The sequence below is a fragment of the Strix uralensis genome, chromosome 5 (assembly GCF_047716275.1).
Source record: "Strix uralensis isolate ZFMK-TIS-50842 chromosome 5, bStrUra1, whole genome shotgun sequence".
NCBI lineage: Eukaryota > Metazoa > Chordata > Aves > Strigiformes > Strigidae > Strix > Strix uralensis.
The window spans coordinates 85729776-85744592 of record NC_133976.1 but is presented as its reverse complement, the minus strand read 5'-3'; the positions used below and the strand labels follow the sequence as shown (position 1 = coordinate 85744592).

The 14817-nt window shown below is 45.7% G+C and overlaps 2 protein-coding genes across 3 annotated transcripts in view; one reads left to right on the top strand and one right to left on the bottom strand.

Moving 5' to 3' along the window:
- Window positions 1-14817, bottom strand: part of LOC141944837 (potassium voltage-gated channel subfamily KQT member 1-like) — a 507306-nt gene that overhangs the window by 19213 nt on the left and 473276 nt on the right. The gene's annotated exons all lie outside the window — the stretch shown is intronic.
- The window catches only part of LOC141943699 (uncharacterized), a 54133-nt gene that overhangs the window by 15681 nt on the left and 23635 nt on the right, over window positions 1-14817 (top strand). The window contains exon 4 of the mRNA XM_074869350.1: window positions 8575-8797. Within this exon, the coding sequence (XP_074725451.1) occupies window positions 8575-8797 (223 nt within the window). The remainder of the gene's footprint in view (window positions 1-8574; window positions 8798-14817) is intronic.

Genomic DNA, 14817 nt, shown 5'->3' with positions numbered 1-14817 from the left:
ACCAAAGCTTTACACAAAACCTTGTGACAGTAGTCACAGATGAATTGCGCTCCTCACATTTTTCTCCATAAAGAAAGCAGAGGAAAGAACAAATCACCCCTGACTTCCCTGCTCCCCTTAAATGGGTCCCTGCTGCAGAAAGGGCACTTGCCAGATGCCTGCAATAGGCCTGCAAACCAGGATAATATTCAGCTCATCGCTGCTGGAAGTTCTCCCTCCCTTGCCACCGCGGATGCTATCTGTAAGACATGGCGATAACCGTTGTACACAAAAGGCAGGGTGGATCCCAGAAGAGGCAGCAGGGAGAAACATGGTCTTTTCAGCTGGCTGAATGTATGGTCTATAGCCACCTTGCAATTTATATGGTTTAGATTTATTCATTTACATGGGTACAATTCACACCTCTCTTTAGGGTGCAGTTAAACCTGACTTCCAGTTCAAGGTGTGGCTTCACGAATCAGGACAGCTAAAGACCAGCAACAGATGCAGACAGTTACAGCTTAGAGAGATAAATCTCCACTTGCATGAGTGAGTAAGTGCCAGAATACCCTGGAATCCCACTATTTACCAGAGAACCTTGCATTATGAATGTCTGTGGGTCTCTACTGGGGCTAGGGTTAGGCATGCAATAATGAACTGCTATTGTCCTTTCTGTTTCACACATACTTTGTGAGCTGGTGGAAGACAAATGTTGGACACACTAGTGCCGTCAGCTGCTCCAGTACACTTCAGGAACGTCATTCTTTCTATTCCTGCTGTTAATTCAGCAACACGCCCTGCCAATAAACCATAGCAATAGCTGCCTCATGGGTCATCATGACTACACAAGAGGAGGCAACTTGCCAGCACCAAACAACTTAGCCACCAACCACGGATGCTCTGGGATAGCCAAATTCTCATGGGCAATGGCAGCCCCTCCGGAACTGAGGTCTTATCTCACTGGGGTGTCCCGGGGCTGAAGGGTTAAGGCCACAGCTGATCAACCCAAGGGTGCAGGCTGATAACAGTCCTACTGTTTTGTGCGTGCTGTTCTGGTCCAGAATGAGTCAGCACTGGGGTGTCCACAGCTGGTAAAACCTTTGTCAAGTGTCTTTGCCATGCCTCAGCCTGAGTGAGCTGCTAAGCAAGGCCCACCATTGTCTTCTCAAGGTTACAAGGTAAGACCTCCAGCCAAATCAGCACATACCCAAGTGCTCAAGTCCAGAGAGATGTATGAAGGTAAACAGCTTGAACAACTGGGTACTCACTGGAAGGAAGGACACATCACACCAGAGCTTTCTGGTTTATTACTCTTTTGCAGACAGATTAAGGGAAAAAGGCAAGTATCCCACAATAACTTGGAAAATACCTCAGTACAATGCTCAAGGCTGTGGGATGTGCCCTCACAGAAAAGCCCATCACCTAATACAGCCCTGTTGTTGGCACAACCATGCAATTAAACTTAAGCACCACTTAAGACTTCGGAGGCTTAAACTCAAGAATGCCATGCCCAGACAAATTCTGCTGTAAAGACAAAGTCAAAGTGACTTAGGCAGATTTATAGATTAAAATGGAAATGCCCTCACTGTACTGATTACTTATGCCATTCTATTTTGTCCTTCACTTTTGAAGAGAACTGTTGTGTGAGCAAACAGAGCTTCAGTTTTCTTGTCGAAACTCCTGACGCCAGTGATCCTCCACTTACATGCAAAGCAAAGCTATGTGTAAGTCATAGGGTCAATTTGTTTACCTTGCCTGTGGCAAGAATTGGGTTCATCAGGTTAATTTCAGTAGTTGCTAAAAGGTCTTGAAATTTTTTCTGCTGTCATATGGCTTTTGCCTTTTTTTTTCAAAGCAGGGGGTAACCATGGACTTGTTCAAAACATAATGAAGTAAACAACATTTTTCTGCATCAAGCTCATCCTGCAAATTAATTCATTTGCATTTTTAGCCCTTTCAAGTGAAGGGAAGTCATACAGATGTGAGCAGTCATTTAAGGATTTTAAGGGTTATGGTTCCCATCATCCAAAATTGATTCCAGGACTACTCATTCACAGAACAGGGAAAAATGAAGGTGGACATGCTGGTGTGTTGGGAAAAGTGGGGGATTTTTAATTAAAAAAAATTATTTTACAGCTGCAATTATTTATTTAAGTTCAAAGCCTCTGGGCACATCCACACTGATCTGTTGTGAATTGCTTCTTTGTTGCTGGTTCTAGCAAAGTTGATTTCATATTGCTGATTCATCTAATGGGTTTGGACTATTCCTGTTATCCTTTCAGATAACAGACCGTTGAGCCTGCAAACAAGTTTGCTGTCTGCTGCCATCGGCTCATTTACTTCAGACTTCTAAAACTGAGTAGTTCTAGTTTTTGGGGTTTGTGCATATAGAAAAAGTGAGAACTTCATGAAAAAAAATCAGAGCAGCAAAATACTCTTTTGGTCAACAACCAGCACATCTTAAATGTTGATAATGAGAACTAGTCCTGTATACAGGAACGAGTTAATCCTGAGATAACTCTCTCAATAATTTGCCATTAACCATGGTTATTGATTCTGCTGCCTGGCCTTAGGTGAAATTACTATGTAAAAAAAACCACAGTGGCAACAGCAACAAAGTACAGTGTTTTCTGGCAGACTCTGCAAGCCCCTTCAATGCAGGAAGCAATAGATTATAAACAAGTTTTATTTTAATCCCTGCAGGACATATTGTGAGAGTCCAAGAACAAGACCTATTTTTCTCTAAGCCCTCCAGAGAAAAAAAGTTCTTGAGATCCCAATACAATATCAAAGAGATCAGCCAGTAAAGAAAAACTATCTGTTCCTGGCAAGACATCAAAACATTTCCCACAAGTTTATAGTTGTCCAACTGATCATCAAAGAAAAGAGTTTTGGTTGGGTTTGGGACTTTTTAGTGCCAAGAGGTGTTATTGATTCGGAGATGCCTGGTATTTTCAAGTATGCCAGCCAAAGGACTGCTGAGGGAACATAAATGGTCCTTACTATGTGAAATGTGTTATCTCTGGGCTATTTTATGCATAAACTGGTCTTTCTGTGAGCAAAATGCTTAGTGGCATGCCCAATGCAGGCAGCTATTATGCACACAGAAGCTTCTATTTGCACATCCCACCGTGTGCACAAAAAGTGAGCATAAATATATTTCCTGTGGAAAAAAACTAATGTCTAATTCTTAAAAGTATGTGAGTCCATCAATTTCTACTGCGCTCACCATGAACACATCGCAATGGTTTATTTTCACACTCTTTTAGGTAGGGAAATATCATCCTTTGAAGCAATGAGAGATTCGGTGGCAGAGATAATTTGTGGCTTAGCTGTGAAGGGATCCACGAGTATTATAATCTCTGATTTGTAACACTGTAAAGCAGAGGAGCTCAAACCATGGGACATGGCCTTCTTGTGCCAAATACAAATGCAGAGAAAAAAGCCCTACACTGTATGACTGAAGCCTCTATGACATTAACTGTGTCACTGGATGAATCTAAATTTCAAGCTATCCTAGTAAGCGCTTTGAGTAGAAATGTATTTTTCTACTCAGACGCAATTACCAAAAATTCCCTGACAAGTTGTTGAGGAAAATAGTGGTGAAACTGTGTTTATGCCTGTATGAGTGGGGCTAAACAGAGCTTATGGCAGCAGAGGTTCTGGGAAGCGCGGCCCTAAGGAAGCCAGCTTTCCTGTGGCACCAATGACTGGATACGTGGGTTCTCCCTCCCTCTCTCTTTTCTTCTCTCTGTTCCCATCCCCTGCCCTGCTTGCTCTGCTGTCCCCAGGCCAACGACAAAAGGCTGATTGAGCAGCAGTGGCCAAGGGACAGCATCACAGTGGCCAAGTCACCCAGCGGCAGGGAAAAATGCAAATGTCCCGCAGGTTTACTCGCAGTCGTGTGTGCTGGGCTGGGAGCTGGGGTTTCAAACTGAGTGGGGATTCAAAGGAAAGAAGCCGAGAGCAGGAAGGAGTCTTCTGGCTCTAAATTAAACCTTCATTTGGAAGGTCAGCTGCAAATGCTTCAGATCTCCTAGACAGTCATGAGGTCAAGCTGTGGCTGGGAAACCATCAGCCACGGCCAGGGCTCTGCAGAAGGGCTCGAGAGAGCTCCCTGCCGAAGAGTGCTCCTGCCTGTGAGAAACACAGTGTCTCTGGGAGGACAAGCACAGGTATTTTGGCAAATCTTCCTTATTGTCAGTTTAAGCTTTAACTCAGAGGATGCCGTAAGGCCATCTCCCTCTTCATGCACAGCCTTGCCGTCCAAGCTGAGACGATTTATGGTCCATATTTGCCCTCCACATAGGCTAGCAGCGTGTCTACTTCTCTGAGGTGACCAAAGCGGTCACTTGAGTGCTGATAATCCCCCAGCCAGAAAGGCTGCAGGTCCTTCCCACTACCTCTCCCTCTCCCCCTCTCTTCCCTCCGACCCTCCCACAAGTCATCAGGGGAGCACCTCAGTTTCCAGCAGCACAAAATAAATGCTGTCTTGGCAATACACGACTGTTATGAAACACCATACGGAGGCTGATGCTTGCACATGGCTTTGCAGAGTTGCTGGAGTAACCGTAACACCTGCGTTAACTCTGCAGCACGCTCGTGCCCTCCTGTCTGTTCCCCACAGACCTTAGTCCTGCTCCTCATCCCTCCTGAGCTGGAGGTGCTGATGTTAGATGGCTTTGGGTTTCTGCACTGCTCTAGCTGGGCATGAGCAAATCCCAGCACAACTGCACGGGGTGAGCCCGCAGGAAGGCTGCTCCCAGCCTCCGAGAAGGATCCATCCCCACGACTGCTTTGTGCACGCTGGGCTTCTGAGTCATCACCTGGCACAACCCACCCACCCTAAATATGTCCCAGACAAAATACTGGCGTTCCCAACCTTCAAAACCTGTCACTTAAAGATCATGCTCCTATAGAAATGATGTCCTCAGTGAGGCTGCAGTCCATCTCACTTCAGAAGAGAGAAGATTTCAGAAAAGCTCAGCTCTGACAATAGGCAACACTTAACTTGAAGCGGTGCCAAAAATTGGACGAGTTATTATTTTTGCAGAGCTCCTCCGCCATAGCTGCCCTGTCGTCCTCTTAAATGCAAATGTTTCTGCCAGCTGTCACAAAGAGTGCTGCCATTTTGCTGCAGCGGTAGGAAGCCCAGGCTGTTGAGATAGGAGCCGGAGTTTGGCAGGAGATCTGTGTGAGTAGGGAGCGAAAAAAAATCCCAAGGTGGAAACGCGCCAGCAGGAAAATTACACTGTACTGAGAAAGCGGTGGTGCAAAATTTATGAAAGCAAGGGGGCAAGCTCTTTTCAAATGTCCGCCCTTACGAGAGTAAGGTAAAGGGGGATGATTTGCTGGGAAGTTACTTTGCTTGGTGTGAAAGCCAGTTCACGGTGGTCACTGCTGTTAGGCATGGCAGGGAGTTTTGTAAATGGCACGAAGCAAATTCCAGCTTCCAGAGCAGAGCATGTAGTTTTGCAGATTGCTGTGAATGCTGACCCTCAAAACTAATTTTAACTGTATTTCATCCTCAGTGAGTCAACCTGCATTCCTCGTGACCAAATTCCTGGGAAATCAACACCCCGGAGAAATTCAGCCAGTGATTTTCACAAAACCATTTCCTATGCAAATAATATCTTTGCAAGGGACTTAATGAGATTTTATTTTGCTGCACAAATTTTTTCATGTATGCTAGTCATTTGGAACGGTAAATTACCCAGCCCTGGATATGCAATACTAAAACAAGAGAAGGGTTGAAAAAGTTTTGTGTAAATGGTTTTGACTGAATTATACTGCTTACTGATTTGTTTTTAGTGATGTAAAAGGTATTCAGAATTTTCTACTTTCCTTTTAAAAACAAAGTGCAGTTAACACCCTAGATTTCCAGCCTTTGATTTTTTAAAGCCTTTTACTCAAACTGTGTTTATTTTTATCAAACACTTTTCTAAAGAATTAAAAAGTTAGTTTCAAGTTTTCATTAAGCAAGAAGAAAACTAACAGAAAATTAATAAAAATAAGAGATCCCTCCCCACTCTGCTGTCCCGTTCATAATTGACATTTTTTTTAATCAGCTCAGCAACAATGGCAAATAAAAGCCTGAATCCCAAGCATCTGTGACTTAAACCAACAACATGGCATCACAAAGTGTGCAATTACACTAGATTTCCGCACTTTTTAAGGAGGCAAAAACTCTTGGCCGTTTGCCACTTACAAGGTAGGAGAGGGGTCCAGGGACACCTCGGGGTGACTGCTGGGGGGGGGGACTGCCCAAACTCCCACTCACCTCGATGGTCACAGGCTCAAGTTACTTGCCCTGCCTTTCTGCTTGTGCTTTTAACACTTAATGGCACTTAGATATATCTGTATGTCATTTTCTCATTTGCCTGGTTTGACAACGCAACTGGCTACAGTTTTCACACTTTTGTTCAGAATTTAAAATGACATTTTTATTTACCCAACAAAATTTTGAATGCAGCTTAATCCTTCCCCACTCCAGACCTGTGTTCTCTGTAACAAGAATAATATTTAGGATTCAATTCATACTCCACCAAGTGAATATAATTAAAGTCACTGCAGGTTCCGATACTGGGCGGAGGGGGGCAAACAAAAAATAAAGGGAAAAAATCCAAAACAAGACACTCACCCACACCCCCCAGCCCTTTCCTGGGACAGAACAGAGCATTTTGTACTCTGGTGAGCTGTGGTGGTTTTGTGTGCAGGTACAGTGACCTGCTGCTGACTCTGCAAAACAATTCGGGGGAGCCCCTGCAATTTTGGGGATGAAACTGCCCCCCCGGGAAGAGTGGATGGCTGCCTCTTCCCAGCTCAGCCCAGGGGAACGGCTCCTCTCTGCCCCTGGCCTGCCGTGGTGTTGCATGTCGGTGCATGCTGGGGGGTGTGTGTGTATTACTGGGGAAGTATTAAAAAAAAAAAAGAAAAAAAAGAAAAATAAAAAAAAAGGAAACATTTTCAGGGACTGCACAGAAAACGGCGCAAGAGTTGCTAGAGCAGTGTGCATACGCTTGAGAGGAATCCCTTTCAGTTCCTCTTTTCTTCAGCTTTATTTAAAAAGGGTTTGAAGGCTGGTTTAATTACGAAAACCAGCTCTCTAGACACCAAACAAAACGGCAGCCTAGCCTAAGTTGGCACCAGGACAGATGCATATTTTGCTCACTTCTCCATGCCAATCGGCTGTAGCTCATCCAGTATGTCAATCCAAGTTGGCTGTCTGAAATCCAAGTTTAGTGGCCTGAAAATATCCCGGTCCGGCTTTGTTTCATGTGGTAAACAGCTTTCTCAGTCTATTTCTTCAATGTTCAAAACAAAAATCAAAATCCCCAAAAAAACCCGTTACTACATGTTATGGTAATAGCCTCCCTTTGCATCTCACCCCACTGCAGGATTTCCCTTTTTTTCTCTGTATACGCTGACCATGAAATGCTGGCAAAACACATTGCTTTTTTAATGATAGGCCTGATTCTGCCGGGCACTGAGCGCTGGTGAATGGGTTCAAAGTTAAGACTGAAATGACCGAGTCCTGCAACAAAAACTTTGGGGGGTTGTTCAGCGCTTGCAGCTCTGCCAGCTCCTCCGAGCTGCCTGGCCATCTCCTAGAATTAAGCTAAAATCTCTAGTAGGTACCTGCAGCAGCAGGCAGGTCTCAGGGACGGTGGCTTTGCAAAGCCTGGTCTGCTCAGGGCTTTTCAGAGCCTGGCAGCTTTTTGGGGTTTGGTCATCCATCCCGCCCCCCCCCCCCCCCCGCCAAGATTTTGCAGGACAACATGCGTAAAGCAAGAATAGTAAGCAGTATCAGGGAGGGTTTATCATGATTTACCATTGATGCAAATTCCCTCCCCTCCCTTTCCCCCCCTCTGCCGTTTTAGTACAAATAAAGGGGCCCAGGCTCCCTAGTCAGCCAGCAGGATCGGGACTGCCAAAAGAAAACAAATCCAACGAGGGGAGGCTGCCCACAAAGCACGGCTTAGTCAGTATTGAGGAGATGAGAAAAAAACAAACAGCCTCCCGAATGCCAGTGATGGAATATGGTTTCCTCGATAATTAAATTCAAGCAAGGACTCATCTCTCCTGGTTTCCTACTGGCTATTTCCTCCCGAAGGAAATTGAACGTCTCTGAAAACCTGAAACTGGGTCTGCGCTTGCCAGCTTTCTAAGCAGAAGCAACAGCTTTCCACAGGGTACAGCTAAACCCCATGGAGACGATTAATGAGTCAGTCATCTAGTTTCCACCTTTCCCGATAGCTTTGCAACTGACCCAGTGTTAACTGGTATATTTAAGGGTCAGTGGAGGAGAAAAAAAGATAGATAGAATGTGAAGGGATGAAATAGATACATAGCTTGTGAAAAAGGAGGTTAAAAATGTCAGGGAATCTGGAGAAATCCTTAGGAAATCAAGAAATATCCCAAGCTGTCACATTTCTTCTCCCACCTTCCTAGTGAGAAGTTATACAGTGTTCAAACAAGGCAAGAGCGTGCTGCCTTTGAATTATCATGCTTATGTGCTTTATATGGGCACTTCTACTATATGAAGTGCTGGGCAAATATTAACTTTGACTCATCTGAAGCTTTGTTTTAAAACAGAGAAACCTGGGAAGCGTGGGGAAGAAAACATTGGGAGAAGAGACTCACTTTCAGCTATTTATCTCATCAGTGAGCCTAACTACAGGACAAGATACTGTCTGTGGAGGGGAATTCAACTGTGCTAACAACGCTGCAAAGTCATATGTGCTATACTGTCGGGTGCTTTTTGCCTCAGAGCAATCCCCTGCTTTGTATTTGCACCTCGAGACCGTACGGACAGAAAGTGAGTAACTGCGAGCAGCCTCTGCTCATCTTGGTCTGCAGTATCTGGGCTTTTCTGAATACGCCTTTCCTCTTCCAAACTGCAAGGCAGGGAAACGGTGTGGGTATTGCATCTACGTCAGGGCAGCGTCTCTGTTAAACTTGGCAGGTTTGGTTAAAAGCGAATCACTAGCACCAGGCGAGCAGCCGTGCCCTGCCATGCCTGCCCACGCTGGCTGGGACGGATGCAGCATCGCTCGGGAAGACGCCGTCCCGTTCCCTGAAAAAGGACAGCGGTTCTGAGACTGGGGTTATCCATCCTGCTGCCACACCACCGCGGGGAGAGAGGGCTGTGGGGAGCGGGAGGGGACCCGGGTGGCTCTGGGAGGCACCGTGCATGCACAGCCCAAGGGACCTGCCAGCCCGCAGTCCAGCAGAGCCCCGGGCAGAGCAAGCAGGGTTAATCCTGACCACAGCACATACTTCCCCTTTTCCCCTCCCCCAGCAAGAAAAAAAACATATTTCCTGCAAGGGGATGATGACTTTGCAGTGCTCTGAGCAACTCTCCCAGTGGCCACAGGATTTTCTAGGTAGCTGGGCTGAGAGACTTCGAAAATGTGTGTTTTTCCACCGAAACACACTCTCGGTATCTCGTGGGCTTGCGTGCAGTTTAAGTTGCTCCAGTGAGGAACACGCAGATTAATCTGGCTTCTGTACTAACCGAATAGGATAACGGCACTTGGGGTTAGGGCTCCCGAAGGACTTCTGCCTATGCACATCCCCACACAGAGACACATGGGTGGAATGAGAAAATGCCTGGTCGCTGGATGAGTCCAGGGGAGCTTTTATCTTTAGGGACAGACAATTCGTGATACGCTGCCTGCTGAAACTCACAGGCGTTTTATTCCTTTGCTGCTTTCCAGTAAAAGGAGCAGCAGCATCTGATAGTTGAGGAGGAAAGAGGGAGAGGAAGAGGAGAGGAGCAAAGAAAGGAGAAAAGGAGATGGGAGTTATTTGCCGGTGAAATCTTAGCAGGGGGACTCTGTGTTATTTCACTAGAACTGGAAATTCTCTGCTCCCACCTCCAGGGAGGGGATGGCAAAGGCTGAGCGAGCAGAGATCAGCCCTGGGTGAGCAGGGGGGTTGTTGTGTCACTGCCTGGCAGCCCCACTGGCCCACTCAGGTGTAGGCAGCTGGGATTTGGAGAGCCAGTCCTTGTCAGCAGGAGGGTAGGAATGGGAACATGTCTCCTGCAAGACCATGGGACCCTCAGAGCTCAGAGGCATGAACCTCTCTCCAACACAGGAACCGCTTGATACTAACTGGAAACAAAGGCAAAGGGAACTTGCTGCCCTGGGTGCAGAAATACAGCTTTATTTAGCTAGAGGCACAGACATCCAGAGGACAGACAGGCTTGCCAAACTGAGGCTTTTTCTTTCTCAGCAATACCTGGCAATTTTTTTTGTCCAGATGCTGTCCATCCACAAAGGCTGGCACCTTTTTCTGCTCTCAAGTTTCCCCCCAGGATTCAAATCTTAACACCTCTAAATGTAACTTGGCTTCCTTCCTAGAAGGAGTGGGCCTACGAGAAAGGGGCTGCACAGTGGCAAGACCTTGGTTCAGTATGGAGAACAAACTTTTCCAAGCCCAAACACCAGGGTGATGGGCATTTGCCATTATACAGGAGGGGGATTGTATGAAGATGGTGGGCAAGCTGAGCCGTCACCCATTGCAGGGGGGACAATGAAAACTCTGTATTGGGAGAGAATAAACAGTTTACTGTCACTGAAACCACAATAGTCAGCTTGCAACCCAAAGGTTAACAGATTTTCATTAAGGTCTCTGAAACCATGAGGGTTTTATATTTTTTTGCTCGCTTTTCAGGAGCATAACAAAAAAGCCCCACCTGGTTTTGGAGCACTCGAGCCACAGAACTTTTAGTCTTTTCTCTGCAATCATACAGACAAGGAAGGTTCTTCTTATTTCGAAAGAAAGCTGAGATTCTTGCACAATCACTTCTCCTCAGGAGCTTGTGCCCTAGCCCCCACCCCCAATCCCAACCTGAGTCCACCAAGTACCTTGAGACTTGAAATTAAATCTGTTGGCAACATAATTGTGATGGTTGGCAACCCAGTGTCACTGGAGGAGCTTCTACTCCCATAGCTGAAGGATCTGAGCTCCCTCTCTATTTCACATCTGTACTGATGTAGAGGGCATAGTGTTCCTTCTTTGTATAATAATGTCTTATTTGCACAGTAATCTCAGCTGTGGAATGGAAATGTCTTTCTGGCCCAAGTTGTGAGCTGTTAAAAATCTGGCAGATCCCATGCTAGAGGTGGCTGCATTTCAGTGGTGGGAAAAGTGATTTTCATATTGTTCTGGCACGGTTCTTGTAAACTGAACTTCTATAACATTTCTCTTTGAGATCCATGGGAGTTTTTGCCTTCTCTAGGCCTGCGGTGCAGGGCCATCAGTTTGTAAAACACTAAAAGAATGACTGAGAGGAATGCTATAATGAGGTCTGTTTGTCAGAGGTTTTTTTTTTTGTCCTTATGTTTGGTCTCCCTTGAGATAATCAGAGTTGACTTTTGCATCTCACACTTGAATCTTTTTCAGAACTATCTGCTCAACAGGACACAACTCACTTGTACAGTTACGCCGCTGATGTGCATTTTTGATACGTTTACATGTGCAAATGGCTATTTCATGATGATTTTCTTGTGTAATTGATAATGAAATTTGCCTGTTAATTAGGTTTGCCACTGGGTGCAATTTAAAATCAGATCCTTTCCAAGGCTGAAGCTAACATTCAGCATTTAAACTTCATAAACGAACGTCAGCAGCTCTTTCCCCCCAGTCCTGCACCTGTGGGCACTTATATCTGCTTGCCACGTTGTGGGCCTGTGTAGCTGTCTATGTGGCTACACAGGAAACGGGTAGAGGAAACTGATGCAAGTGAAAGAGAATTCAGAAAATAAAAATGGTTATTTTTCAGCAGGATCTGTTCCCCGGCCTGGTTCATTGCACAGTCCCATGAACAGCTGTGCTAGCACAATGCAGATGATGGTGCAAGGGTGGGACAAGGTGGCCAAGGCTTCCTCCACTGCCGCCTAGGAAAAGGCAGCCTGAGTTGCTTCTTGAATGTTCCCGTGATTTATTTCTGATGATCTGTTTGCAAGGTCTTTCCCAAGGAAAGATCTCACCATCAGTGACACAACAGAATATCAGAAGCAAGCATTAACACACCTAGACGTGTCCAAGGGCTGCAGCTCAGGCAGTCCGCAGGATGATGCCCTGTTCTGGGCCTTCGACAGAGTCTGGCAGAACAAGGGAGGTGAAGACCCCATGGCAGCCTGTTTCCTCTGGCTCTTGCTTGTACAAGTTAGACCACTAATGCCATTAAGGACAGGTTGTCCCGTAGTGTATATACACACGGTAATTTCCCAGTAGCTGTGTGAGATCTACTGCACAACCTTGCAAGATCTCATGGGAAAACCATTTAGTTTCATCGAGCTTTTGCACTCCATCTTGCCCCTCTTCTTATACAACTCCAGTGAGAAGCTGAGTTTTTGCTGGTATAATAATACTAAAAAAAATAAACCCAAAGGAAATTAAACCACAAACAACTATATTCAAAAAACAAAGGGTCTGGCTGGTGCCCAAGAAAACAAGGAAATTTAAAGATAAAGCAAACTGTCCTTATTTCACCCCGCTGCGCCTGAGGATGGATGGGCTTTCCAAAGAAGGCAAGACACGGCATGCCCCGCTCTGCCGGGGAGCGGCCAGTAAAGGGCTGACCCCTCCCAGCAGATGAGCTGGACTTTCTCCCCGACTCCTTAATGGGAAAGTCATGCGGCAACGTTGAAACCCAGACGTTGAAATCTAAAAGCCCTCCTAGCCATGTGTGCGGCTGGGATGGATTAGGACTAAATGAAGCCCGGACTTGCTGACAGGACATGGAATAGGGGAAGACTAGAATGGGATGAACTTCCCTTGAACTCACTGATGGGTGCCCAGCTCCCCGGGACTTCTGCTCGGCTGAGGAGAGGGAGCAGCAACTAGCCAGCCTACGCCAGGGGATGCTGATCATGGTCTGGGAAGGATGGACTGTGTGTCTAGAAGCCAATGTCTTAAAATCATGAGGCTCTGGAGTAGCTGAGGCTTCAGCTTCAATACCTCATCAAGTCAGAGGGAGGGAAATGGAAATCAGCAATGCCAGGATTGTCCAGAGGTTTCCCATCCTGCGGCACTGCCGTGGCTCACAGTGGTGGATGGCCTGGCCTGGCCTCCTGGCCTCAAACGAGGGCTAATGGCAGGACAACCTACCCAAGCCAACAGAGTCACCTCTACCTGTGCTCAGCCTGAATTGGCTTGCCGTGTGTACTGGGTCTGGGGTCAAACCACCACATGGTGCTTAGAGGGCAGGCAGGGCAGAGGGGGGAGAGTTAGCAAGGAACAAAATCCCAAATAAAGCAACCCACTTTGCATGATTATTTGTTAAGCAAATACTCTCCTTGATTAGTGTACTTGCTAGTTTCATTATGACAATGCTTGGCAGCATGGTCTGTGCTTGCAGTCCATGTTAATGGCCCCTTTCAACCTTGTAATGTCTTGGAGGAGCAAGTTGGCCCTTTTTAATTTTTATTCTTTTGTGATACCGGTTTTACTACTACCACAGACCTCCAGAGAAACTAACTCTTATCATTTCTATTCATAAGTCATTGTTAATTTAGCAAATTCTATTTTATTTATTCTTGAATACTTTGAATATCAAAGGATTTCCTCTGTCCTCCTTCTGAGCCTACGTGGCCCTGGTGAATGCCTGCGCTTTCATTCACAATGAAATTAAAAGGCATTTTAAAGTAGGTGGTGGACTTGAATGTGAAGATGTGCCAAACCATTGGGGAACAGTATATCATACCCCCATCCATGACATCTGCATCCCTGAGAACGCTTCTTGCAGGTGCATGTCCTAGTACTAAGTAAAATGCACACATCTGATTTAGATGTTCACTTTGCTCACTGAAATCCCATTAAACAAACGAGCTGCATGCTTTTTTTCTTTTCTTTTCTCACTGTCACATAAATTTATGCTCTACTCATTCCCCTGTACTCACTTGGACCCCATCAATATTTTCCACCATGAAGTGAAAGGCAAGCAATAAAGCCACTGAATAACCAATCCTTTCAAACCTGCTATGTCTTAAAGACAGAAATTGTTTCCAAGCAATCAGAACATTTTGCTGACTTTTCTTTTTGATACAGTATGCCCTTTTCTACTCCAGGAATCAGAGATGGATTCAGGACTAAGAGCCGACTTCATTTATAACAACATTTCTTAAAGACAATTGGGTGCAAAGGCTACCATCTCCTTGCAGCTTCATTGGCAGAGCCAGATGCCCTGAAATCCCAAGCTTTTTGGCAGTTTGCAGGGGAGCTGGGAACCTAGAGGCCAGCTCTGAGGGAGCATTCATTACTTTCAAAAACCAAGCTCCCCCCCTAGGTTGCCAGCCAAGAACTACTGGGGAACCTTGACTCCCAAGTGGGGTGGGAACATGGGGAGCTGAATTGGGCCTCCCACGTCCCAGCTGACAGCCTTAATTTCAGACCTGTTGATTATTCTGGGGTCTGGCTTTCTTTTTTGACATGTAACATTTCAAAAGGTCTCAGTTTCAACTCAACATGAATGAGGGAAATTTGTGGAAGCTTGAAAACACTTGGCAGGATGGAAAAGCTCTTTCTCACCCGTCTAAAGTCTTCTGTTTTCTCCTGGATGAGAGTAGTGGTTTTCAAGCTTATCTAAATTCTTCCCAGTGGAGGTGGAGACTCCTGCACAGTGAAGTCATGAGAATAGCTTGCTTTTCTCAGTTATCTTTTGTTGATCCTTCAGAAGTTGTACACAGACCTCCCTGCGCTGGATACCATTGAATGAGAAGGATAAATGCTAATATCCAGTATGGGGACTCCTATGTTCAATTTCTCCATAGGCACACATTTACTGTGCTCTTCAAATGTCTATATAAAGTTATTGCCAGTTATTCA